Below are 26879 nucleotides of genomic sequence, written 5' to 3' on the forward strand. Positions count from 1 at the left end.
AACGCTGGCCTCTTAGGCCTGAGTCGACATCATCATCATCATCAAAAGGGTTGTAAGGGACAAAATTGGTCCTCTCGAAGATCAAGATGGTAATCCGTGCATGGGACCAAAAGAGAAGGGGAGATCTTCAATGGTTTTTTTGCATCTGTACTTACTCAGGAGATGGATACAGAGTCTATAGAAGTGAGACAAAACAGCACTGACTTCCCTTTACAGATTACAGAGGAGAAGGTGTTTAGAACTTGACAAGGTGTTCCCTCAGATCCTGTGGGAGGCAAGTGCAGAAATTGCAGGGGCACTAGCAGAGATATTTAAATCATCCTTAGCGACAGGTGAGATACCGCAGAATTGGAGGACAGTTGAAGTTTTTCTGGTGTTTAAGAAAAATTCTAAAAAATAAACGAGGACACTATAGGCCAGTGAGCCTGACGTTAACAGTGGGAAAGTTACAGAAAGGCATTCTAAGGGAATGATGAGTATTTGGATAGGCAGGGACTGACTCGGGATAGTCAGCATAGTTTCATGCGCAGTAGGGTTTTTCCAGAATGTTCCCAAGAAATTTGCTGAAGGCAAGGCAGTGGATGTTGTCTACATGGACTTCAGAAAGGCATTTGACTAGGTCCCACACGGGAAGCTGATGAAGAAGGTTCAGTCAATTGGCATTTAAGATGAGGCCGTAAACTGGATTAGACCTTGGAAAGATTGCATAGATTAGGACTTCAGTCCTTGGAATGTAGAAGATTGACAGAAGATTTGATCGAGGTTTGCAAAATTATGAGGGGTATCGATAGGGTAAATGCAAGCAGGCTTTTTCCACTGAGCTTGGGTGGGACTACAACTAGAGGTCATGGGTTAAAGATGAAAGGTGAAAAGTTTAAGGGGATCATGAGGGGAAACTTCTTCACTCAGATGGTTGCAAAAGTGTGGAATGAGCTGCCAGGGCTTTCAAGCTTAGGTTCAACATTTATAAGAAGTTTGATATAGGTTCAACGTTTATGAGAAGTTTGATAGGTGCGTGGATGGTCGGGGTTTGGAAGGTCACATGGTCCCAGTGTATGTCCATGGGAGTAGGCAGTTTAAATAGTTCAGTATGGATGAGATGGGCCAAAGGGCCTGTTTCTGTGCTGTACTTTTCTGTGACTCAATGACATGGTCTTCAGAGCCATCAGTGGCAATGAATCCCACAAACTCAGCAGCCTCTGGCCAAGGATGTATGGCCTGGTACGGGAACACCAATGCCTTTGAGAGGAAAATCCTACAAAAGGTAGTGGATTCGGCCCAGAACATCACCAGTAAAACCCTCCCAGCCACTGACACACCTAAATGAAACATTGCCATAGAAAAGCAGTGTCCGACATCAAAGATCCTCACCACCCAGGCATGCTCTTTTCTCACTGCTGCCATCAGGTAGAAGGTACAGGTGCCTCAGGACTCACACCACCAGGTTCAAGAACAGTTACTACCCCTCAACCATCAGGCTCTTGGACAAAAGGGGATAACTACACTCACTCAAGGACTCTTTTATTTTGTTATTTCATGCTTGTTACTTCTGTTTATTTATATCTACATTTGCACAGTTTGTTGTCCATTGACTCTGTTTATAGTTACTGTTCTATAGATTTGTTAAGAATATCTGCAGAAAAAGAATCACAGGGTTGTATGTGGTGACATGTATTTACACTGAGAATATATTTTACTTTGCACTTTGAACTGCCTAGACGTTTCAATATTCGCAGTTTACAATTAGATTCCACCCCCCCCCCCCTCATTCTTCTAAACTTCAGCGAGTACAAGCCCAGAGCTATCAAACGCTCCTCATGCATTAACCTTTTCATTCCTGGGACCATTCCCGGGGGGAAAAAACACACAAACACACTCAATGCTGGAGGAACTCAGCAGGCCATCTGTGGAAAAGAGTAGACAGTCGACGTTCCAGGCCGAGACCCTTCATCAGGACTGGAATGGCGGGAGAAGGAGTCAGACTAAGATGGGGGTGGGAAGAGGGGAGGAAGCAGTTTTTTTTGGATTTCCAGCATCTGCAGACTTTCTCGTGTTGGTGGTGATACTTGTTAGCATTTGACCTTGTCAACACCCACCCCAAGAACGCTCCCTTTGATGATAAGACCGCTACCTTCAGCATCTGGGGACGTGGGGTGACATTTTCAATGTAGCTCCGAATGTCACTCCAGCTGCTTACACGTCTAGTGAAGGCAAGATTTCTGGACCACGTATAATTATCCCCTTTCAAAAGCTGTTACACCAGCGAGAAAATGTGTTTGGCCGTTCACATTCAAAAGTCGATGAAGGATTGTGTGGACAAACTGCACAGCCGCTGTACAGAGCGAGACCCCATAAATAAGTAACCAGCTAATGTACTTGGGGGGTTATAATTGCTCTCCTGGGCCAGTAAGTGAGAACAAAGGTAGTCACGCTTACACTTGTGACTTGAATGAGTGCGGAATATCTAAAATGCCGCAGCCGGCTTTAGGAAGCAGCGTGTGAGGGAGCTCCGAGGTTTAACGATAATATTTTCCAACACTTTAACATTTGGGTGGGCGGGAAATACACAGCTGGAGCAAGCATCGATTCCAAAGGCTGCAAATTAAATTGCTAATTATCATTGCGGATCAATTTGCGCGAAGTGATTTCAACGCGGCGGGCCAAGGAAGGGTTAAACTAGATCTCTAGCCGTCATAAATGTAGTAGTGAGATATTAAGGGAGAAATTGTACTCGGGGGTTTGAGCGCCAGTTCCGCAAAGCTCCTCGTTATTGGTTAATGAATGATTTGTCGGAGCGGGGTTGTTGCGGAGGTCGGAGCTCTGGGAAGCGGGGTCTGATGCTCGGCTGGAAATCGCCCCCCGCTGCTTCTGCCCGCCGTGGGGGCCAGCCCTCCACTGGATCCAGTCCCAGTGACCGCTGACCGGCGAGGCGGAGTCGCCAGACGCCAGAGAACCGAGAATAAAAGGCTCGCCGGGCTAGCTGCTGATTAACCCGCGATTTGTCAGTTTGCTCTTCGGGGGGCAAGTGAGTGTGTCGCATCGTAGGACAGCCTGCGTAACACTGGGAGATCCCTGACTGGACATAGCGGCGCCTGTGAGGCCAAAGACTACCATCTAGTCCTCGGCCAGGAAACTTTTGGGAGCCCCTGCCTTGAGTGACCTGACATGAGCCAGTGCAGGAGAGAACAAGAAGCCATGGACGTACCTGCGACCATCAGCACAGGGCAAAGCCCCACCACCTTCACGAGGGTCTTTGGACACCAGTGTGAGATCATGCAGGCAGGTCAGTAAGTTTAACTGGGTGGCAGAGCTGGTGCTGTGTGCATGAGAGAAGGAGAGAGACCGAGACTGGGGTGATGCTTAACAGGGAAAAAGTATGATGGTGGTGACAAACCGTCCACTCACCCCCCCCCCCCCACTTCCCTTTCTCTTGGTGTCTCAGTAATCAATACCTCTAGCCCTTCCATGAAGGTCTATGTTCTTAACCAACAGAATCATAGCAAACTCGCAGAGCACAGAAGATCAACTTTACTCCATGATGTTTGTCAATCTAACCATCCCCTCCAGCACCAGACTGTTAACTGTGCCTGTCACCACTCCAGTAAACCCAAGTGGTGGTTGCCATGGTGAGAGTCTGTGCTCCTCAGGGGTACTGAGTTCCTAATCCTCAGGATAAAACTAATTCCCGATTCTACACTGTTCTGGTCATCCTAATATAGGAACAATGTCATTAAACTTGAAAGAGTGCAGATAGGATTTAGCAAAATTCTGCTTGGACTTGGTGGGGCCTGAATTGTAAGGAGAGGTTACATCGACCAGGACTTTATCCTCTGGAATGTAGGAGTCTATGAGGTGACTAGATAGAGAGAAACAAGATCGTGAGGGTCATGGACAGGGTGAAAGCATATCATCATCATTATGTGCTGTGTCAGGTGACATAGACGATCATGGTCTATCCTTGACCATAATTGTTCTTGTCCAATTTTTCTACAAAAGTGGTTTGCCATTGCCTTCTTCTGGGCAAAGTCTTTACAAGGTGCTCTTCAGAGATTGTCTGCCTGGTGTCGGTGGTTGCATAACCAGGACTTGTGATACGCACCAGCTGCCCATATGACCATTCACCACCTGCTCCTGTGGCTTCACGTGACCCCGATCAGGGGACTAACCAGGTGCTACACTTTGCCCAAGGGTGATCCGCAGGATAGTGGAGGCAAGCAGTGCCCTGAGCCCCCTTTGGTAGAGACGTATCTCCACCCTGCCACCAAGAAAGCACATAACCATTCCATTTGAAAAGGCGAGCACATGGCCTTTTCAATAAGAAGGGGTGCTTAAAAAGAAACAAGAGGGTTTAAGATCAGAAGTGAGAGAGTTTAAGAACATGTATACTGTCGCACAGGAACAGGTCCTTTGGCCCACAATGTTGTGCTAATGTTTAAAAAGGACACCAGGGGCAGCTTCTTCACATAGAGGATGGTGCATATTTACAACGAGCTGCCAGAAATAGTGGTTGAGCTGTGCACATTAGCAACATTTTTAAGTCATCTAGAAATGTACGTAGATGGAAGACGTATCGGGGCTATGGGACATACGTGGGCAGTTGGGATTAGCTCGCTGGACAACATGGTGAACTGGGCTGAATGGCCCATTCCCATGCTGTGAAACTCTAATTCTGGCCCTGATGAAGTGCACACCTACTGGTTTCTGTCCCTTGTGATGATGGAGATGTTTATTTCTTATTCAGACTGCAATGTGCCTCACATCAGCCTGAGGACAGAGCTCCCACCTGGGAATTAGGGAAAGGTCAGTGATCTTGTTGTTTGAGTATTTGGTTCTTGCCTCCTTGTTCAGAGGATGAGCTCTCCATATTTATCTTGCCTGGTGAGAGGTGTGAAACTTTAACAAAGCCTGTCTAGGCTCTGGTACAGATTCTATTAACTCATTTTCTAATATAGAGGAGTCCTCAATTAGCTTCCTCTTATCAGAGAGATCACTTGATCTTGTCCATTCTGATTTGGATGTGAATCTCGAGCTTAGACACTATCTTATACCAGAATAGTTTACTGCAATGCACTTTTTACTTGTCTTCCAAAACAATCTATTGGCAAACTTCAGAGTGCTGCTGCTAGACATTTAGCTAAAATCAGGATGAGGGAACATATCACTCCCATCTTAACTACTATAAATTGGCTTCCTGGACCTTTTAGAATTGATTTTGAAGTTCTCTAACTTGTTTTTAAAGCTCCTAATAGTCTGGACAGGAGTACATCACAGATTCCCTTTCATTTTATAATCCTGCTCGAGCTCTCGTGTCTTCCGCCAGTCTATTAACTTTAAATAATCTGTCTCAAAAGAGAATTAGTAGGTCAACTTTTTTGAACTACACTCCTGAACTGTGGGATTCAAGGTGTAAAATTATCAGGGTTGCTGACTCAGTTGATACTAGTAAATGCAAGTTCAAAACCTATTTAACCCCACATTAAACATCTTTTTGTCTTTTATGTTTATTTTAAAAAATATATTTTATATTTATGTTTGCACTTTATCCTGTTATAAAGCAATTTTGAACTACATTGTCTGTATGAAACGTGCTGTAGAGATAAAGTTATTATTATTTCTGTTTCTCAGTTGGTACTCAGAGAGAGAGAGAGAGAGAGAGAGAGAGAGAGATTGGAATAGGGGGAACAGGTACAGGACTGATGATCAACAGGATGCTCTCCCTGATTTGTTGTATTTCTGCCAAAATAGGAGGCCTCACTGTCTTGTCTTCTATGAGTCTAAGCGCTCAATAATTCAAAACATAACCTTGGTTTGGACTTCATCTTAATCATGTTCCATTGTGCTAATGAACCTGGGGGTATGCTCGTCACACAACCTTTAAGAATCACATCTCTGCCAAAGAAGATAAGCCAGCTAAATATTGTAAACATGGAGACTCCATGTACTGTTTGGTGAATAAAAATTGAAAGAATAACTGCAGAAGGGATAAACAGATTTAAAAAAAAACAACACAACATGAGGCAGGTGCATCATTTATAAGCACAACCACGCAACCTCACTTGCGCTGACTGGGTCTACCCCAGTGTTTGATTACAACACTGTCGGTTACCAACTCAAGATAATTTCTCCATCAATGTACATATTATATTTAAATGGATACTCATAAATGTACAAATTGCAGAATATTTGGTGGCATGTCCATTTGTACCAGGTAACAGATGATTAAACTCCCCATTCCCCCACTTCTCCTATAAACAGATGGGTAGTTAGTTACTGCTCATGAAACAACCAGCTGTACCTTGCAACAAACCCTCCCTATTTGATGATTTCACACGATGCTTCCTTCTGTCTCTTAATAATCCTTCTTTTGCATCCAAATGTGAACAGTTTTTGATGCGGCAAGTATTCCCTGACCAGCCCCTGCAATCTGTTCTACAGATTACGTTGCCTGCCTGGGCTGTTCTTGGGGGTCAGTAAAGTGAAAATCCCAGAGTTGTTCTTGGAATGTTACAGATTGGTGTCCTGTGCACAGGAAACGTTGACTTTGAGTTTCATCTTTGACTTTTAAGGGAGTTATATCCTTAAATGCATTTGATAGCTCTGGGCCTGTATTCACTGGAGATTAGAAAAAAAGAGAAGGGGAAGGCCCAGACAGAGTGGATGTGGGAGTCTAGGACTACAGGGCACAGCCTCAGAATACTTTTGAACAGAGATAGGCAGGGATTTCGTTAGCCAGAGGGTAATGAATCTGTGGAATTCATTGCTACAGATGGCTCCAGAAGCCAAGACAGTGGGTAAATAAAGCAGAGGTTGATAGGTTATTGATTAGTAAGGGTGTCAAAGGGAAAAAGGCAGTAGAATGGAGTTGAGAGGGATAATAATTCAACTGGGATGGAATAGCAGAGCAGATGCAATGGGCTGATTGGCCTAATTCTGCTCCTATGCCTTGCGAACTTATGGGAGGAGACCCTGTAGCAAGGTAGAATCAACCCAGTGTGGATACAGCCCAAGAAGAAAGTGCCAGTGCAGGTGAAAGCTCCAGTGGATGTTAAAGTATGTGGGTTGGAGTGCTGTGCAGGATCTGAGGGAGAAACACTGGCATAGCCCAGGAACCTCCTTTCCAGTTTTGTTTATCGAGTGGGCAGAAAAAAAATTGGCAATACTTGATGTTAATTGTCTATGGTTAGTTTAAAAAAGAACATGGAAATGCTTTGTGGGCTCCATTTTGCACCTATCCCCGCACCACGCCAGTCCTGGTGGGTGGACACTTTGGACAGAGTTGGGTTTGCAGCCAGTGCGAGATGCACTGTCCTGTGGACTTCATGTGAAGGTATAATAAAATTGTGCTTGGAAGATCATAGAACAGCAGAAGGGCCCTAATGTCTGTCCTGACAATGATGCAACTTAAACAGCACGTCTGCCTGCTTGTTGGCTATACTGTATCTCTCAATTCCCTGCCTGTTCGTGCCTCTGTTTACATGTTTCAAAATGAGGATTGATGTTTTACCCAGAGCAATAAATACAGCATTGTGAACTGTTTGCTGTTTCACTTTGAACAATATCTGTGATGCTGTAGGCAATACTTAATTGACCTTTCCCCAAACTTTCCCTTCCAAACATGGTGTTTACCTACTCTCAATAAAGAACTAGCTGCTACAGTGTACAAGAACATGGTTTAATTAGTAACCACATTCTGCCTCTACCTGCCAATTCTCCCTCATTGTCAAGATGGACTTTTGTTTTAAGAATATAAATATAAGAATCAGGAGCAGGCCATCTGGCCTGTCGAACCTGCTCCACCATTCAATAAGATCATGGCTGATATGGTCATGAACTCATCTCCACCTGTCTTTTCCCCTTCAACCCTTAACTATGCAAAAATATATCCAACCTTGTCTTAAGTGTATTTACTGAGGTAGCCTCCACTGCTTCATTGGGCAGAGAATTCCACAGATTCACCACTCTCTGGGAAAAGCAGTTCCTCCTCATCTCCGTCCTAAATCTACTCCCCCAAATCTTGAGGCTATGTCCCCGTAGTTCTAGTCTCACCTACCAGTGGAAACAACTTTCCTGTCTCTATCTTGCCTATCCCTTTTATAATTTTATATGTTTCTATAAGATCTTCTCTCATTCTTCTGAATTCCAGTGAGTACAGTCCCAGGTGACTCAATCGCTCCTCATAGTTTAACCCCCTCATCTCTGGAATAAACCTGGTGAACCTCCTCTGCACCGCCTCCAAATCCAGTATATCCTTATTCAGTTAAAGAGACCAGAACTGCACTCAGTACTCTAGGTGTGGCCTCACCAGTACCCTGTGCAGTTGCAGCATTAGCTCCCTGCTCTTAAATTCCATCCCTCTAGCAAAGAAGGCCAAAATTCCAACTGCCTTCTTGATAGCCTGCTGTATCTGCAAACTTTTGTGATTCATGCACAAGCACTCCCAAGTCCCTCTGTACAGTGGCACGCTGCACTTTTTTTCTACCATTTAAATAATAATCTGCTCTTTCATTTTTCCTTCCAAAGTGGATGACTGCGCATCTACCAACATTGTACTACATCTGCCAGATCATTCCCCACTCACTTAACCTATCTATATCTCTCTGCAAACTCACAGTATCTTCTGCACAATTTGCTTTTCCACTCAATTTAGTGTCATCAGCAAACTTAGATACACTATACTTGGTCCCCTCTTCCAGATCATTAATGTATGTCGTGAACAGTTGCAGGCCCAGCACGGACCCCTACGTCAAATTGCTCACCACTAATTGCCAACCAGAGTAACTCCCATGTTTCCCAACTCTCTGCTTTCTATTAGTTAACCAATCCTCTATCCATGCTAATACATCACCCCAACTCTATGCATCCTTATCTTATGGATAAATCTTTTATGCGGCACCTTATCAAACACCTTCTGGAAATCCAAGTAAGTAATGTCCGTCTGTTTCCCTCTATCCACTGCGCTCGTTATATCCTCAAAGAACTCCAGTAAATTTGTCAAACAGGACCTGCCTTTGCTCAATCCATGCTGTATCTGCCTGATGGATCCATTTTTTTCCAGATGCCTCACTATTTCTTCTGTAATGATAGCTTCAAGCATTTTCCCAACTACAGATGTTAAACTAACTGGCCTATAGTTTCCTGCCTTTTGCCTACATCCTTTTTTGAACAATGGTGCAGCATTCGTTGTCTTCGAATCCACTGGGGCCTGCCCAGAGTCCAGAGAATTTTGGTGAATTATCACTTCTGTCATTTCTTTCAGTACCCTGGGATGCATTCCATCAGGACCAGGGAACTTGCATATCTTCAGGCCCACAAGTTTGCTCAGCTCCACCTTTTTAGTGATAGCGATGTATCGAAGTCCTCACCTCCCATCTCATCCATAACATCTCTCTTTGGCACGTTAGATGTGTCCTCCACCATGAAGACTGACACAAAATAGTCACCAAAGCCTTGGCCATTTCCTCCTTTTCCAATATCAATTCCCCCTTCTCATACTCCAAGTCACTCTTTTCTACTTCAGATAATTATACAAATTTTTACTATCCATCTTTATATTTTGTGCTAGTTTATTTTCATAATCGAGCTTCCCTTTCTTTATTGCTCACTTAGTGGTACTTTGTTGCTTTTTAAACATTTCCCAATCTTCCAGTTTCCCACTATTCTTGGCAACTTTGTATGCACCAGATTTTAATTTGATGCCTCCTTTTATTTCCTTAGTTATCCAAGGCTGGCTCTTCCCACCCTTACTGTCCTTGCTTTTAACTGGAATATACTTTTGTTGAGCACCATGAAAATTCTCTTTGGAAGTCTTCCACTGTTCGTCAACCAACCCTCCAAATAGCCTGTGTTCCCAGTCGACAGTAGTCAAATCTCCCTCATCCCATCGTTTAGGCAGTGGTTTTAGGTTGAACTATTGCACCCTTCATTTGAAAATCAATCAGACTGTGATCACTCTTTCCAAGAGGATCCCTAACTACAAGATCACTAACCTTCCCTGTCTCATTGCACAGGACCAGATCTAAGATGGCGCGTTCCCTCGTAAGTTCAGTAACATACTGTTCAAGAAAGCCATCGTGGATGCGTTCTGTGAAGTCCGCCTCAAAACTGCCTCGACCAACTTGATTCACCTAATCTATGTGCAAGTTAAAGTCCCCCATGATAACTGCTGTTCCATTCTTACATGCCTCAGATATTTCTCTGTTTATTGCCTGTGCCATTGCAATGTTGTTATTCAGTGGCCAAGAGACAACTCCCACCAGTGATGTTTTTTACCTGATCTTTACACAGATGGATTCAATATTCTGCTCCTTAAATCTTATATCATCTCTCGCTATTGCCCTGATCTTGTCTTTAATTAAGAGTGCTACCCCACCTTCCTTACCTTCCTGCTTATCCTTCTGTATTATCTGATATCCTTGGATATTTAATTCCCAATTCTCTCCACCCTGCAACCACGTCTCTGTAATGGCCACCAAATCATACCTCTTTGTACTGATTTGAGTCACAAGTTCACTAACTTGGTTTTGAATACTACGAGCGTTCAAATAAAGTGCCCTTACACACGTTATTCTTTTAAAGCCTTGAAATCTTTTACTCTTTTGCTCTTGACTTCTCTTCACTCCACTCCTACTTTTCTCTTTCTTTATCTTTTGTTTTCCTTTATCTTTATCCACACTTTTCTTCTTTATCCATATCTGTTAAACCTATCCCCCTACTATTTAGTTTAAAGTCCTATCCACGTCCCTAATTATATGATTCACTGGGATCCAGGTCCCATTGCGGTTCAGGTGGAGCCTGTCCCAATGGTATGGAGCTCGTCCCTCCTTCCCCAATACTGGTGCCAATTATGTTCCAATTATATTCTTTCTTGTAAAAATCACGATCAGGTTTAATATCACCGGCATTTGTTGTGAAATTTGCTGTTTTTACAGCTGCAGTACCATGAAATGCATACTTAGAAAGGAAATTATAGTAAGTATGCATTAAATTAACCAAGTAGTGTGAAACAAAGTAGAAATAAAAAAGTAGTGAGGTAGTGTTCATGGGTTCAATGTCCATTTAGGAATTGGATGGCAGAGGGAAAGAAGCTGTTCCTGAATCGCTGAGTGTGCACCTTCAGGCTTCTGTACCTCCTTCCTGATGGTAACAATGAGAAGAGGGCACGACCTGGGTGATGGGGGTTCTTAATGATGGACGCTGCCTTTTTGTGAGTTTCTTTGGTGACATATCAAATCTTCCCAAAAATTAAATATAGCCACTGTTATGCCTTCTTTGCAGCTGCATTGATATCCAGGGATAGATCCTTAGAGATCTGGAGCTTTTTGATCAGAACTAGGAATGATCGTGTTCAGTGCTGAGTTGTCTTCAATAAACAGCATCCTGACGTACTGTAGGTATTAGTATTGTCCAGGTGATCCAGGCCACATGAAGGGCCAATGAGATTGCATCTGCTGTAGACCTTTTGTGGCGATAGGCAAATTGTTGTGGGTCCAGGTCCCTGCTAAGACAGACGTTGATTCTAGTCATAACCAGCCTCTCAAACCACTTCATCGTGTGAGTGCTACTGGACGATGGTCGTTAAGGCAGCTCACCCTGCTCTTCCTGGGCACTGATATAACTATTGCCCCTTTAAAGCAGATGGGATCTTTCAACTATAGCAATGAGAGATTGGAAATGTCTTTGAATGCCCCTGCCAGTTGGCGCAGGTTTTCAGAGCCCTGCCAGGTACACCATTGGGGCCTGTTGCCTTGTGAGGATTTGCTCTCTGGAAAGGCTGCCTGATGTCAGCCTCCGAGACGGTGATCGTAAGGTCACCAGGTGTTGCAGGGATCCACATAGCTGAAGCTTTACTCTCCCTTTCAAAGCAAGCATAAAAAGACATTGAGCTCATCTGGTAGTGAAGAATCACTGCCATTTATGATGTTTCGCTTAGTAAGAAGTAATGGCCTGTAAACCCTGCTAAAGTTGATGTGCATCCGATTCCACCTCCAACCTCGTTCAGGATTTGTTTTTTTGCCCTTGGGGTAGGCTTCTGCAAGTCGTGCCTGGTTTTTCTTGTCCAGTTCTGGGCTGCCAGACTTGAATGCCACAGTTCTAGCCCTCAGCAGACTATGATCACACACACTTCAATGAAGTCAGTGACAGCTGCGGCCTACTCATCAGATTCGAAGATGAATCCCTGAATACAGTCCAGTCCGCTGATTCAAAACAGCCCTGTAAGCGCTCCTTCATCTCCCTTGTCCATACCTTCTTGATCTTCACTACTGGTGCTGCAGTCTTCAGTCTCTGCCGATACTCGGGGAGGAGAAGTTTAAATTTTGTTTAATTTGTGTTTTTCTTGTCGATGCTACTCGTATTCTGCTAAGATTTTTATTGCACCTGTGTGTGCATGTACTTATGGAAATGAGAGTAAACTCAACTTTAATCTTGCATGAATGCATTGGGAAAATTTGGGATATTTTTCCCCAACGCTCTTAACCTGAACTTCTCAATGCTGCAACAAAAGTAAAGGGGAATAAGGAGAGTGGGTTTGAAATAAACCAGCATTTCCTGGTTTGCCACACCAGTGCTTCCTGTAAAGTTCATTTTTAACTAATCCAAGGTCCAAAGTGCAGGACATAAGAAGAGCAGGGACGGCACCTTGGCACAGCTCATCGAGCAGCACTGTGGCACAGCTCCAGCAATCTGGGATCAGTCAAGCTCTGCTGGTGTAGGCATTCTCCCTGTGACCGTGTGAGTTTCCTCAGGTGCTCTAGATTCCTCTGATGTCCAAGGATGTACTGGTTGCTAGGCGAGATGGACTTTGTAAATTGCCCCTAGTGTGTAGGTGTGGGAGAATTTAAAAAATGGTTTTGGTGTAGGATTGGTATAAAGGGTTGTTTGATAGTCAGCTTGGACCATGCACTTTCCCCTCCCCCCACTACTTTCAAATCTCTTAGTATCTCAGTTAGTCCTGACGAAGGGTCTTGGCCCAAAATGTCGACAGTGCTTCTCCTGAAAGATGCTGCCTGGCTTGCTGTGTTCCACCAGCATTTTGTGTGTGTTGTTTGAATTTCCAGTATCTGCAGATTTCCTTGTGATGGCAGAGGTATTGCTGCTTTCCACAGAGACGGTTGTGGGAAGTTAGACTGTCCACCTGTTGCAACGAATGAGGCAAACCCAAGCGCAGGACACCGGCACGGAAGTTTAGTTAGGATGCAGATGCGGGCGTGAGTGTTGAATGGCAAGCAGGAGGGAGAGCAGGAAGACAAGAGATAGGTGTGATTTTATCTTGACATGGAGAGGCTGGGTTTCACAGGTAAATCTCAGTACTGAAGTAAAACTTAGGACATACAATCCTAAGTGGCCGGGAAGCATTAATTACCACACTGGCAAAAGCAACAATCTGGCAACTAGTGAGTGCAAAGCTGGGGTTCTTATACTGCAGGTCTTGATGAGAACCAGGTATGCTGTCATCAAGGGGGATTAGGAGAAAATGGGGAATTAACGGTCAGGACCGTGACAGCACCTCTTGTACCACTACTTGTGCTACCCCAGTAATTTCTGTCCAAATTAAAACCAGAAAGCGAGTCCAATTCATATTTTTTTTATCCTCTTGAGACCAGAATTTCCCAATTTTGATATGCCCCTCTTTGTCACATGAGAGAATCCAGTCCATGTCTCACCTTGTTGCCATGTGTGCACCAGTCAACGCTGTGCTGGTGAGAGCAGTGTCTGGAGAAAGCACCAGTGGTGCACGTGATTGTGTAGAATTGTAGGGGGTTTGACAGCATCTCATTTTGTGTCTACCCCTTCAGCTCACCCATATATTCTTCCACTTTTTGTCTGGATTTTTAGCATCTGCAGAATTGCTTGTGCTTGTTCCCTTCCATAGATGCTGCCTAACCCACAGAGTCCCTCCAACCTTTTCGCTGGATTTTTAGCATCTGCTGAAACTCTTGTTCATGACATAGAGTTGGAAGTAGCATCTTTCAGGTGCAGCATTAAGGCAAGTTGCCATTTCAGATGTTGGGGAGTTTTCTTTAGTGACCAATCAACATTGCAGGAACAAACATCAATCTGCTTTTCCCATTGTTGTGATGCTGGCTGAGGGAGCTTGCTGTGCACACACTAAATGCTGTGTTTCCGTAATAGTGACTACTCTTTACATTTTTAACATTTTAAAGTATTAAAAATAAAGAAAAACATCAATTCTAAACATTTTGTGGCTTGAGAAGCTTTTTGAGATCTCTGAAAAGTAACTTAAAAATATGCAGTCCACATGATTCTTTATTCTTGTAACTCTTCCACTTGCCATCCACCAGTCCATGAGCCATTTCTCATCAGAGGACCAGAGATGGAGAGGGTCAGTAACTTTAAATTCCTTGGTGTTATCATTTCAGAGGATCTGTCCTGGGACCAGCATGTAAGTGCCATTACAAAGAAGGCACGGCACACCTCTATTAGAAGTTTGTGCAGATTCGACATGTCGTCCAAAACTTTGACAAACTTTTATTGGTGCACAGTGGAGAGCATCCTGACTGGTTGCACCATGGACTGGTATGGAAACCCAAATGCCAGTGAACAGAAAAGCCCGCAGAAAGTGGTGGATACAGCTCAGTCCATCACAGGAAAAACCTTCCCCACCATTGAGCACATCTACAAGGAGCGCTACCGCAAGAGCACAGCATCCATTATCGGGGCACCCCACCAACCAGGCTATGCTCCCTTCTTTCTGTTGCCTTTGGGAATGAGGTGGAGGAGCTTTAGATTCCACACCACTAGGTTCAGGAATAGTTATTACCCTTCAACTATCAGGGTCCTGAACCAGTGTGGAAAACTTCACTCATCTTAACACTGAACAGATTCCACAACCTATGGCTTACTTTCAAGGACTCTGCAATTCATATTCTCAATATTATTTATTACATAGATATATTATTATCATGTTTTCTTTGTTTTTGCACAGCTTGGCTTCTTTTGCACATTGGTTGTTTGTCAGTCTTTGTGTGTAGTTTTTCATTAGTTCTATTCTTTGTATCTACTGTGAAGGCCCACAAGAAAATGAATCTCAGAGTAGTAACACACAACAAAATGCTAGAGGAACTCAGCAGGTCAGGCATCACCTATGGAAATGACTAAACAGTCAACATTTTGAGGTGAGCCCCTTCACTAGGGCTGGGAAGAAAGGGGGAAGAGCCAGAACAAAACGGTGGTGGGTGGAGAAGGAGGACAAGGTAGAAGGTAATGGGAGGGAGAGGTAAAGGTCTGGAAAAGAAGGAATCTAATAGGAGAGGAGAGTGGACCATGGGAGAAAGGGAAGAAGTAGCAGTAGGCACCAGTTGAGGAGATGAGGTAAGAGGGCAGAGTGGGGAATAAAAGAAGAGGGAAGGAGAAGGGGAATAGATGATCCCAACAGATTTCCAGGTGAAGTGTTGCTTCATCTGGAAGGACAATTTAGGGCCTTGAATGGAGGTGAGGGAGCAAGCCAATGGGCTAGTGTAGCTTTCCTTTCGCTTGTAGGGATATGTGCTTGGAGGGAGATTGGTGGGGAGCAATGATTGTATAAAGGAATCATGGAAGGAGTGATCCCTGAGGAGAGTGGGGGAAGGAAAATATGCGTTTGGAGGTAGGATCCCATTGAAGATGGAATGACATGTTGGATGTGGAGACTCATGGGGTGATAGGTAAGGAAAAGGGGAGCTCTAATCCTGATAAGGTGGCAGGAAGATGGGATGAGCACAGAGTGGCATATGTGTACTATAATAATTTACTTTGAACTCTGAATCCTTAGTAAGTTCCGGCTCCTTGTGTTTTTCATTGGTTTTCATTCCTTAGTGCTTTATTTATTGGCTATTTATTGCACTCAATTTAGACTGATACTTCAAGTAACCAACACTCTCTAATCTGTGACTTTAGGCAGAAAGTGGTGGCAAGTTTGGGGGTGTTGGAATTGGGGGAAGTGTCAGAAAGCTTTTCATCTCCCTCATTCACCAGCGCTCACACATGGTTGGCGTAGCAGAAGATGGTCCAAGGCAGTCGTGTGTACAATGGGTTCAGAACCAACTTCACCATAGCAATGCATATCAAGGATAACAGATCATGATAGTCAATGCTAATTAATCCTATTTATCTACCACTAACTAATCTGATAGAATTGCTTGTTTAGGATGGTGGTGAATAATGGTATCTCAGATTGAGGTGTTTAATGCTGATATGTTCGTCAAGCTTGGCAATTGTCTTGCAGAGGTTTCGTCACCGGATGAGATGACATTTCTTAGTCTGCAGTTACTGGTGTTTCTCTCTGGGAGTGCTTGCATTTGTATAGGCCCCTGTTCACTTGCCTCTGTCCTGATTGGCTACCCCTTCAGTTGAACCCTAAGAGCTAAAAGACTTCAAAGGTCAACTGAAAGGGTAGCCAATCAGGACTGAGGCAAGCAAAAGGGGGGCCCAGAGAGACACACTAACGACTGTGCACAAAGCATGTCAGCTTAACTGGTGATGAAATGTCTGCAAACTTCACTAATTGCCAAGCTTAGCAAACACCACAACATCAGAATTGTTTGTCTTGCTGAGCAGTGAGATTGAATTTGTGTACTTTAATTGTTATGCTCTGTCTTTACATTTGATATAGCTTTCTATTAATTAGGTTTTGCTACTAATCTAGGATGGACAGGGCTGGTAACTAGGAACATCAAAATGGTGACCTTCAAATTGCGACATACAAATGCGTCAAGATTCTGTAACTATTGCCAACACAACTGCTTTCCGCTCTAAGACACCTTTGCTTTACTGCCACCGGGCCTATCTCTATATGTATTTATTACCACAGAATGTTTAATCTCTTCCCTTTATTTGCTTACACACTTCATAAGCGGCTCATCATCCTGAGCTCCTGGAACCTGTTGTTGACCTTCCCTTGATTCTGCGCCATCTGGACTATTGGCCAACTGGCACGCACCAAACCTCCAGCCATGTTGGGCTTCTTCTAGATGGAGTTAAGAAGCAGACTGATGTCTACCCAGGAGGATGCAGAACTCTGCTGTGAGACTTCCATGGAAGTGGGATCATGTAACCTTCAATCACAGGAGGTTACCCCTGGTGTTTGGTCAAGTGCCATTTCTGCACTGAACTTTACCTCCTTTCCCAAGCAACAAATACCAGCTTTATACTTTCTACTGAGATGAATGTACAAATCAAAGAAAGACTGTATCAGAATAAAAGGATTTGGAAAAGTAAAGTTTAAACAAAAAAATACAGAAATACTACTTTAATGGCAAACCTCTAAGTAAATTTATTGTGCAATTTCATTATCTTTTACAATCCACACTAGCTTTAGTGAAGTGAAGTAAAAAAGTCACATTGTTGGAACAGTAAGTACAACCAAAATAAAGCAATTCATTATCTTGAATGCCGCAGCCCACTATTGAATCATTACTTTAGAGAAGTGAGGCTCCGTCCTCAGCAAAGTATTTTACTTATCTTGCTCATTGTGGAGTGGTGTCCAAGATAAACCAGACTAAAAGGAAATAACTGGTGTAGAACTTTTGGGGAGGGTTTGCGCCAAGTTGGCAGAGGGTTGAGTACTGGAGTAATAGGGCTGAGGATGGGGGCAGATGGTGTACAAGTCAGTGTAGTATGCAGAGAGAATTTGAGGAAGGACAGGGAGATAATAGGGCAAAATTGCAGTCAGTGGGATGAGTTGATGTGTAACATGATGGCATAGTTGGAAAGGGTGATGAATACAGAAATGAAGGTATTCTATTTGAATGCCCACTGAATGTGGAATAAGATAGAGGATCTTGTAGCGTGGTTTGAGGTTGGCTGGTATGATGTTGTGGTCATCTTTGAGTTGAGACAGAAAGAAGATCATAGCTGGGGGCTACATCCTTTATTGAAAGAACAGACCGCTAGGCGGGGGGGGGGGGGGGTGGGTAGCTCTGGTGGTTAAGAAAAATGAAGTTAAATACTTAGAAAAAAGTGACATGGAATTGGAAGATGTAGAAACTTTGTGGGCAGATTTAAGAAAATACAAGGGTAAAAAGACCCTGGTGAGAATTATAAACAGACCCTCAAATAGTAGCCAGGATGTGGAAAATAAAGTTCAAAAAGGCATGTAATAAGGGGAATTCAATATGCAGGTAGATTGGAAAAATCAAGTTGGTGGTGGATTCCAAGAGAGGGAATTTGTAGAATACCTATGAGTTGGCTTTTTAGAACAGCCTGTGGTTTCCCCATCAGGGAAAGGTAATTCTGGATTGGGTGTTGTGCAATGCAGTAGGTTTGCTTAAGGAGCCTAAGGGGAAGGAACGCTATAGGAGACAGTGATCAAAATATTTTAGAATTCACCCTGCACTTTGAGAGGGAGAAGATAAAGTCAGATGTATCAGTATTACTGTGAATACAATGGCAGGTTCAAATGCAGAGGCTTTTACGGGGTCAACCAAGGGTGTTATCGTCCTTTTTAAACATACTTTTTATGATCACAAGACCTTCCTGGACATTAATAACTTAAAGTACTGCACATCTGACCCATCACTGAGTTGTTTGTTGGTGGTGGAGAAACTGAAAGAGCTATACTTGGTGCAGATCATGCTGCTTCCTGTGTCAGAGAAGTGTCGGTACATGAAGCAGGCATGCAGTCTAACAGCGATCGATTACTTTAGTGGCTTTTCTTGTGATCACAAGAGCCTGTTGGACATTGTTAATATGGAATGCCGCAAGTCCGATTTGCTGATTTATTGGTGAATGGCAGGGACGGATAGGAGGGTAGCCGCATGGCCTCAGTCGTAGTGAGGACTAGACCTCAACCCACAATGCCGCTGGTTTTTCAGCTGACCGTGAGAGAGACATCAGTTGGTGTGCTCTGCTAGAGGCAGTGTGAAGTCAGTACTGCTTCCTTGTGTTCAATCAGCAGATTTCCGCAACATTCATGGACTCAGGGTCTTGGACTATATTTTTTGTGTTATTTTATTTTACTGATATTTAGTTATCATGTACATGCTTTGTGTTGTGAGTGACTGTCAATACTGTGTTCTGCACCTTGACCCCAGAGTAATGCTGTTTTGTTTGGCTGTACTCATGGATATTTATGTACAGTTGAATGACAATTAAACTTGAACTATGAACTTACAGAGGCATGAGCAAGGAGTTGGCCAGCGTTGATTGAAAGGAACACGAGCAGGGATGATGGCAAAACAGCAATGGCTGGAGTTTCTGGAAGCAATTCAGAAGGCGCAGCATAGATACATCACAAACATAAAGAGGTATTCTAAAGAGAGGATGAGGCAACTGTGGCTGCCAAGGAAAGACAGCATAAAAGCAAAAGAAAGGGTGTATTATTATGTGTATACATAATAAAGAACTTAAGTTCCCAGGGGGCAATGTGGGGATTCACCCAGGAACTGGAAATGACATGGAGAGCTAGCTGCACATGCTCAGTGTTGAACAGTGTTCTGTAAATAAAATGTTTTAACATTAAACCCACACCAGCTTTGTCTTTATTAAGACGAACATGGTCTCAGAAATAGGTGGGAAGTCTAAACACGGTGCGTAAATGAATACCATGAGCGACTGAGAAAGAGACGCTAGTTCCAATGATAAAAAAGACAACCAATGAGGCAGACAGAGCACATAATGTCCTGAAATTCACTGGATTCACCAAGAAATTCAGTTGAGAGGCTGAAAATTCCTCTTTCACCTGTGCACTTTACTGACAATCTAACAGATAACTGGAATTGCTGTAAACAGCGATTCAATCTATGTCTAACAGCTAGCAGAGCAGGAAGGACTGTTGAAAAATTGAAAGCTTCTATTTTTCTGCATGTAATTGGCAAAGATGCTTTGAACATCTGTAATAGCTTACAAATTGATGAGACAGACTTACATTGGACACTCTGATGACAAAATTTGAGGAGCATTTTGTCCCAAGTAAAATATCACCTTTGAGAGATACAAGTTCTTTTCCTTTGAAGAGAAACAAGGGTTTGCTTTGACCAATGCTTAACTGAGCTTTACATACTGAGTAATTCCTGTGAGTATGGAGATTTGGGAAACCCACTAGGTAAAGAAAGAATGGTTTGTGGAATCCCAGATAATGGGCTCAAAGACAGATTGCTCTGTGAAAAAGACTTGGTGCTAGAAAAGGCTGTGGTCATGTGTAGGGTAGCAGAGACCACACAAGCACAAGCTAAGGTGCTGCACTGGGCAGACAAAACGGTGAACGCTGTGAAAACAGAGGAGCAGTGCAAAATGCATTTCCCAAAGCAACACCAAAGTAAAGAGGGAGGCTCAAGCAGCGAATGTGAAGGCAGATACATTCCAAAGATGTGCCCTGCTTATGGAGAGTCCTGCAATAATTATGGGAAAAGGAACTATTTCACCATGTGCTGCCAAGAGAAAAGTGTACACCGTTGCTGAGGAAATGAAGGAAGTCTTTGTAGATTCTCTGCAGACTGCTGATGCTGGTCAGACTGAATAGGTTGTTCTAGTGGCTGTGAATGAGACAGTAATTGCATTCAAGCTTGACACTGGAGCTCAAGAAAATCTGTTACCCGTGGATGATTAAGAGACTCTCAAAATAAAGAGCAAAATTTACCCAATGAAGTTAAAAGTGAAAATCTACACTGGAGAGAGCATTCCAGTAAAAACAGATCTGCATAGTGACCTTCAAACACAAGGGGCAGCAGATATAGAGCCTTTCTCAGAAAGGCTTTAATATTAATGGGACTAATATAAGCAATACATCTGTGGAAACAAATAGCAGAGCAAAAAGGATATCAAACCACTCCAGAGACTGATTGAAAGTAGTTGAGTGAATAAGGAACTGTACTTGCTCATTACAATAGAAACATTTGTAGATATTATAGTTGGAAAAGATTATCGTTGCTTGAAAGTTTTGAGGACATAGTATCATGCTTTTTCTTTAAAGGGGGAAGATGTGTTATTATGTGTGTACATAATAAAGGACTTCAATTCCCAATGGACAATGCGGGGGGTAGGGGGGGTGGGTTCACCCTGGAACCAGAAGTGATGTTGGTGAGCTGGTCACACATGCTCGGTGTTGAATAGCATTCTGTATATAAAGTGCTTTAGCATTAAACCCATGCCAGGTTCATCTTTATTAAGAATAAACATAACTAAGGCCACACAATATAGCAAAAATTAGTGGGAGGTCTTATTTGGGACACAGTCTGTGACTTTGCCATTGATGCTAAGGCTGGCCTGTGTTTGGATCGTAAACAAATGCCGGAATGCATCAAGTGTAGCTCAATGAATCAGGGGACTGGTCTTGTTGCATTAAGCACATGGAAAAATTGAATTCTTAACATATCTCATAGAAGCGCATAGAGTTATTAAGGTGTTTTTATGCATCAATTGCTCAAGGTTCATGATCATTTTCTTGAGGCCTTAGAATAATCAGAGTGTTAGGGTGCATTCTGAAATGAACTACAATTTTGCCTTGTTGTGGTATTGGGTTCCCTGTGTTTTTTTTTATGTTTAATTATATTAAGAATTTGGAAGAAGCACAGAGAGGAGACTAGCTTAATTCCCAGATTGAGGTAGGCTGAGAGGGTTGGGTTTTGAATTGCCATTGGATAGAGCTACAGAATATTGACTGGAACTAATTGTGTTCAGGTTAACAGTTTGCTTTATCACAGTGAGGGAGTGCCAGAGCTAACAAAGAGAACCAATTGCTGGAAATACTCGACAGGTTGGACAGCATGTGTGGAGAGAAAAACATAGTTATTGTTTCTCTACCTGAAATATTAGATGTATTTCTCTCTCCATAGATGCTGCCCGGCCTGCTGAGCATTTTCAGCATTTTTCCTATTGTATTTTGCCAGTTCAGGTGTCAAGAAGTAGTTCTTTTCCAAGGGAATAAATGATCATTACATCATTATATAATGGATGTTTATTTGCTGAATTCCTAACACCAGCCTTGATTGTATTGGTTAACTTTGTGCTATTTAGCCAAAAGGTTCAGAGTTCATTCTGCTTGTGTGAAGGATGGGGTTCAGGGCTTCGATGTTTCTATCATTCATTCTGTGGGGTTTCGTGTTTCGTGGATGTCTGTGAAGGGTACAAATTTCAGGTTATAAAATGTATACATTCTCTGATATTAAATGAACCTTTGAACATCTCCAACAAAACTCAGACTGTCTTGTCAGAACAATCCTGAGGAACTTCTGAACCACCTGAGTCATTTTCAGAATAGATGTTAAACTTAGCCTCTGCCCAGTCTGTAAAGTGGATGCATAAGATTTAAGATGCTGTTGCAATGAAGAGGAAGGTCATCACCCCCTCACTAGCCTGGGTAATATTGACACCTTGCTAACTGGCTGGAAATTCAATACATGATGCTGCTTCTTTGGAAGAGTTATTTGTTGACACATTTATGTTGTGACCATGGTTTTAGTCCTCAGTCTCAGTCGGATGTGGTGCAAGATCCTGAGGGTGGGTCATAGAAATTCCAGATGAACATATGCTAAAACAATTTTATTCAAACATCTCTGAGTCAGTAATGTTCAAATGCACTACATAATAATACTAAAGCCCCTAATGCTACTGATGTTCAGTCAAGAATCTGATTACAGTCATGTTGCTGCTTATGGGGGCCGGCTGAGTACTCATGGCACTTCAAAGACCTCTCATTGACTTTAAAGACCTTTGGGACATTCAGAAATACATATGACAGCATCCACCATCAAAGATCTCCACCATTTGGACTTCACCATCTTCTTGCATATACCATCATGCAGGAGGTACAAAAGCCTGAAGCCCCACACCTCCAGGTTCAAGAACAGCTACTTCCCTTCTACCATTCGGTTCTTGAACCAACTGGCACAACCCTAATCACTACAGGTTAACAACACTATGTCCACTTTGATCACTTTGCATTAAAATGGACTTTGTTTCTTTTTGTTCAAATGGTGTCAAATTATAATTTATGTTTAAGTTATGTTTTTCTATGAATGCTGTTTATCTGATGCTATGTGACGGGTGCTACTGCATAGAAGTTTTCCATTGCACCAGTGCATTCATTTACTTGACAATAAACTTGACTTTGACTTGGTAAATGCAGTTCAGTCATTGTTTGCAAGCATGTGGTGAACCTGCTTCCTTTGGATCAGGTATTACTAATCATCAAAAAGTGACGCCTCAGAAAAGGGAGCTTGCACCATTAAGGATCGTCACTACACAGGATATACCCTCTTGTTACTACTATCAGAGAGGAGGTACACCCTCAATGTTTTAGAAATAGCTTCGCCCCTCCCCACCAACAGATTTCAAAATGGACAATAAACCCATGAGCACCAGGTCACTCACTGTTTAGCTCTTTTTTGCACTACTTGCCTTTCGTGGTGAGGGTGTCTCCGAGTTCATGGATGGGGTCACGAGCTTCATCCGGAAGTGCATCGATAACGTTGTCCTCCAAAACTCGGTCAGGGTCTATTCAAACCAGAAACCCTGGACCAACAGTTCCGTGCACGCTGTGCTTGCTGCACGAGACAGCACTTTTGCCGCCGGTAACCAACAGGAACTTGAGAAATGCAGCTACAATCCGCGCAGTCATCAAGGCAGGGACAAGATCCAGACACAACTCTCTACCAATAACGCACACAGCTCATGGCAAAGTCCGCACACCATCGTAGGCTTCAAAGCTAAGCACAGCGGTGCTGCCGACATCAATGTCTCTCTCTCAGATGAGCTATATCTTTTTTACATTGAGCCCCCGAGGAGAGCCATCAAAGTGACCTGTACCTTGGTCGACTCTGAGGCTGAAGTATGCAGGTGTTTCCAATGAGTGGACAGTCGCAAGGCTGCGGGACCGGATGGCATCCCAGGGCAGGTACTCAGCATGTGCGTGGCACGACTGGCATGTGTGTTTACAGACATTTTTAATCTCTCCCTCTCCCAGTGTAGAGTTCCCTCCTGCATCAAAGCATCCACCATTGTCCCTGTACCTAAAAAGACCAAAGTAACAGGTCTGAACGACTGGCGTCCTGTTGCACTCACCTCAATAATAAGCAAATACTTTGAGAGGCTGGTCAAGAACAATGTCTGCAGCATGCTACCACCCACACTGGACCCCCTACAATTTACCTACCAACACAACCAATCGACAGATGACACAATAGCCACAGCTCTAGTCAAGTCAAGTCACTTTTATTGTCATTTCGACCATAACTGCTGGTACAGTACACAGTAAAAAGGAGACAGTGTTTTTCAGGACCATGGTGCTACATGAAACAATACAAAAACTACACTGAACTACATGAAAAACAACAGATTTTTAAAAAAACTACACTAGACTATAGACCTACCCAGGACTGCATGAAGGGCATGAAACAGTGCAGGCATTACAATAAATAATAAACAAGACAATAGGCACAGTAGGGGGCAGTAAGTTGTTGTCAGTCCAGACTCTGGGTATTGAAGAGTCTGATGGCTTTGGGGAAGAAACTATTACATAGTCTGGTTGTGAGAGCCCAAATGCTTCGGTCCCAGATGGCAGGAGGGAGAAGAGATTGTATAAGGGATGCGTGGGGTCCTTCATAATGCTGTTTGCTTTGCGGATGCAGCGTGTGGTTTAAATGTCTGTAATGGCGGGAAGAGAGACCCTGATGATCTTCTCAGCTGACCTCACTATCCGCTGCAGGGTCTTGCGATCCGAGATGGTGCAATTTCCGAACCAGGCAGTGATGCAGCTGCTCAGGATGCTCTCAGTACAACCCCTGTAGAATGTCGTGAGGATGGGGGGGTGGGGGCAGATGGACTTTCCTTAGCCTTCGCAAAAAGTAGAGATGCTGCTGGGCTTTCTTTGCTATGGAGTTGGTGTTGAGGGACCAGGTGAGATTTTCCGCCAGGTGAACACCAAGAAATTTGGTGCTCTTAACGATCTCTTCTGAGGAGCCGTCGATGTTCAGTGGAGAGTGGTCACTCCATGCCCTCCTGAAGTCAACAACCATCTCTTTTGTTTTGTTCACATTCAGAGACAGGTTTTTGGCTCTGCACCAGTCCGTTAGCCACTGCTCCTCCTCTCTGTAGGCTGACTCGTCGTTCTTGCTGACGAGACCCACAGCGGTCGTGTCATTGGCGAACTTGATGATGTGGTTTGAGCTGTGTGTTGCAGCACAGTCGTGGGTCAGCAGAGTGAACAGCAGTGGACTGAGCACACAGCCTTGTGGGGCCCCCGTGCTCAGTGTGATGGTGTTGGAGATGCTGCCTCCAATCCAGACTGACTGAGGTCTCCCAGTCAGGAAGTCTAGGATCTAGTTGCAGAGGGAGGTGTTCAAGCCCAGTAAGCTCAGCTTTCCAATCAGTTTCTGAGGGATGATTGTGTTGAATGCTGAACTGAAGTGTATGAACAGCATTCGAACATACATGTCTTTTTTGTCTAGGTGGGTTAGGGCTAGGTGGAGGGTGATGGCAATGCTGTCATCTGTTGAACGGTTGGGACGGTACGCAAATTGCAGGGGGTCTAGTGAGGGGCAGCAGGGTCTTGATGTGCCTCATGACGAGCCTCTCGAAACTCTTCATGATGATGGATGTGAGTGCAACAGGACAGTGGTCATTGAGGCAGGACACTGAAGACTTCTTTGGCACGGGGACGTTGGTGGTGGCCTTGAAGCACGTTGGAACTATGGCGCTGCTCAGGGAGATGTTGAAGATGTCAGTGACATCTGCTAGCTGGTCTGTACATCCTGTAAGCACTCTGCCAGGAATATTTCCTACACACCGTCCTTACACATCTGGAGAAGAAGGATGCTTATGTGAGAATGCTGTTCTTGGACTACAGTTCAGCATTCAACAACATAATTCCCTCCAGGCTTTGCAAGAAGCTCAGAGACCTCGACCTTCACTCTGCCTTGTGTAGCTAGATCCTGGACTTCCTGTCAGATCACCAGCAGGTGGTAAGAGTGAGCTCCCTCACCTCTGCCCCTCTGACCCTCAACAAAAGAGCCCCTCAGAGCTGTGTCTTAAGTCCCCCTTTACTCGCTGTATACCCATGACTGTGTTGCCACCCTCAGCTCCAATCTGCTAATTAAATTTTCTGACCATACTACATTGGTTAGCCTTATCTCAAATAACAATGAAGCAGCCTGCAGAGAAGAAGTCATCACCCTGACACAGTGGTGTCAAGAAAACAACCTCTCCCTCAGTGTTGCAAAAACAAAGGGGTTGGTTGTGGACTACAGGAGGAATGGAGACAGGCTAACCCCTATCGACATCAATGGATCTGTGGTTGAGATGCTGAACAGCTTTAAGTTCCTCGGCATTCAGGTCATTGAGGATCTCGTGATCTGAACATACTGGCTGTGTGGTTAAAAAAACACAACAGCACCTGTTTCACCTCAGACGGTTGAAGAAGTTTGGCATGAGTCCCCAAATCCTAAGGACTTTATACAAGGGGACAACTGAGAGCATCCTGACTGGCTGTATCACTGCCCGGTATGGAAACTGTACTTCGCTCAATTGCAGGACTCTACAGAGAGTGGTGCAGACAGCCCAGCGCATCTATAGATGTGAACTTTCCACTATTCGGGGGACAGGTGCGTATAAAGGGCCTGAAGGATCATTGGGGACCCAAGTCACCCCCAACCACAAACTGTTCCAGCTGCTACCATCCAGGAAACGGTACCGCAGCATTAAAGTCAGGACCAACAGGCTCCGGGAAAGCTTCTTCCACCAGGCCATTACACGGATTAACTCCCGCTGATACAATTGTATTTCTATGCTATATTGACTGTACTGTTGTACATATTATTTAATACAAATGACTATAAATTGCATATTGCAAATGGAAACATAACGTAAAGATTTTTACACATCATGTATATGAAGGATGTAAGAAATAGATAATTCAAAGCTTTTATATTTTGATTATATCATAGTATTTT

At 43.7% G+C, this 26879-nt stretch overlaps 1 protein-coding gene across 2 annotated transcripts in view; it reads left to right on the forward strand.

Annotated features, from left to right (window-relative positions):
* Positions 1-2749: 2749 nt before the first annotated feature.
* Positions 2750-26879, forward strand: part of LOC132382047 (kazrin-like) — a 726142-nt gene continuing 702012 nt past the window's right edge. Inside the window, exon 1 of one of the 2 annotated variants that reach the window (XM_059951869.1) lies at positions 2750-3283. In XM_059951869.1, the coding sequence (XP_059807852.1) occupies positions 3166-3283 (118 nt within the window). In that variant the 5' untranslated portion in view covers positions 2750-3165. The remainder of the gene's footprint in view (positions 3284-26879) is intronic. The other variant, XM_059951868.1, reaches the window with a different exon arrangement.

The sequence above is a fragment of the Hypanus sabinus genome, chromosome 27 (genome assembly GCF_030144855.1).
Source record: "Hypanus sabinus isolate sHypSab1 chromosome 27, sHypSab1.hap1, whole genome shotgun sequence".
NCBI lineage: Eukaryota > Metazoa > Chordata > Chondrichthyes > Myliobatiformes > Dasyatidae > Hypanus > Hypanus sabinus.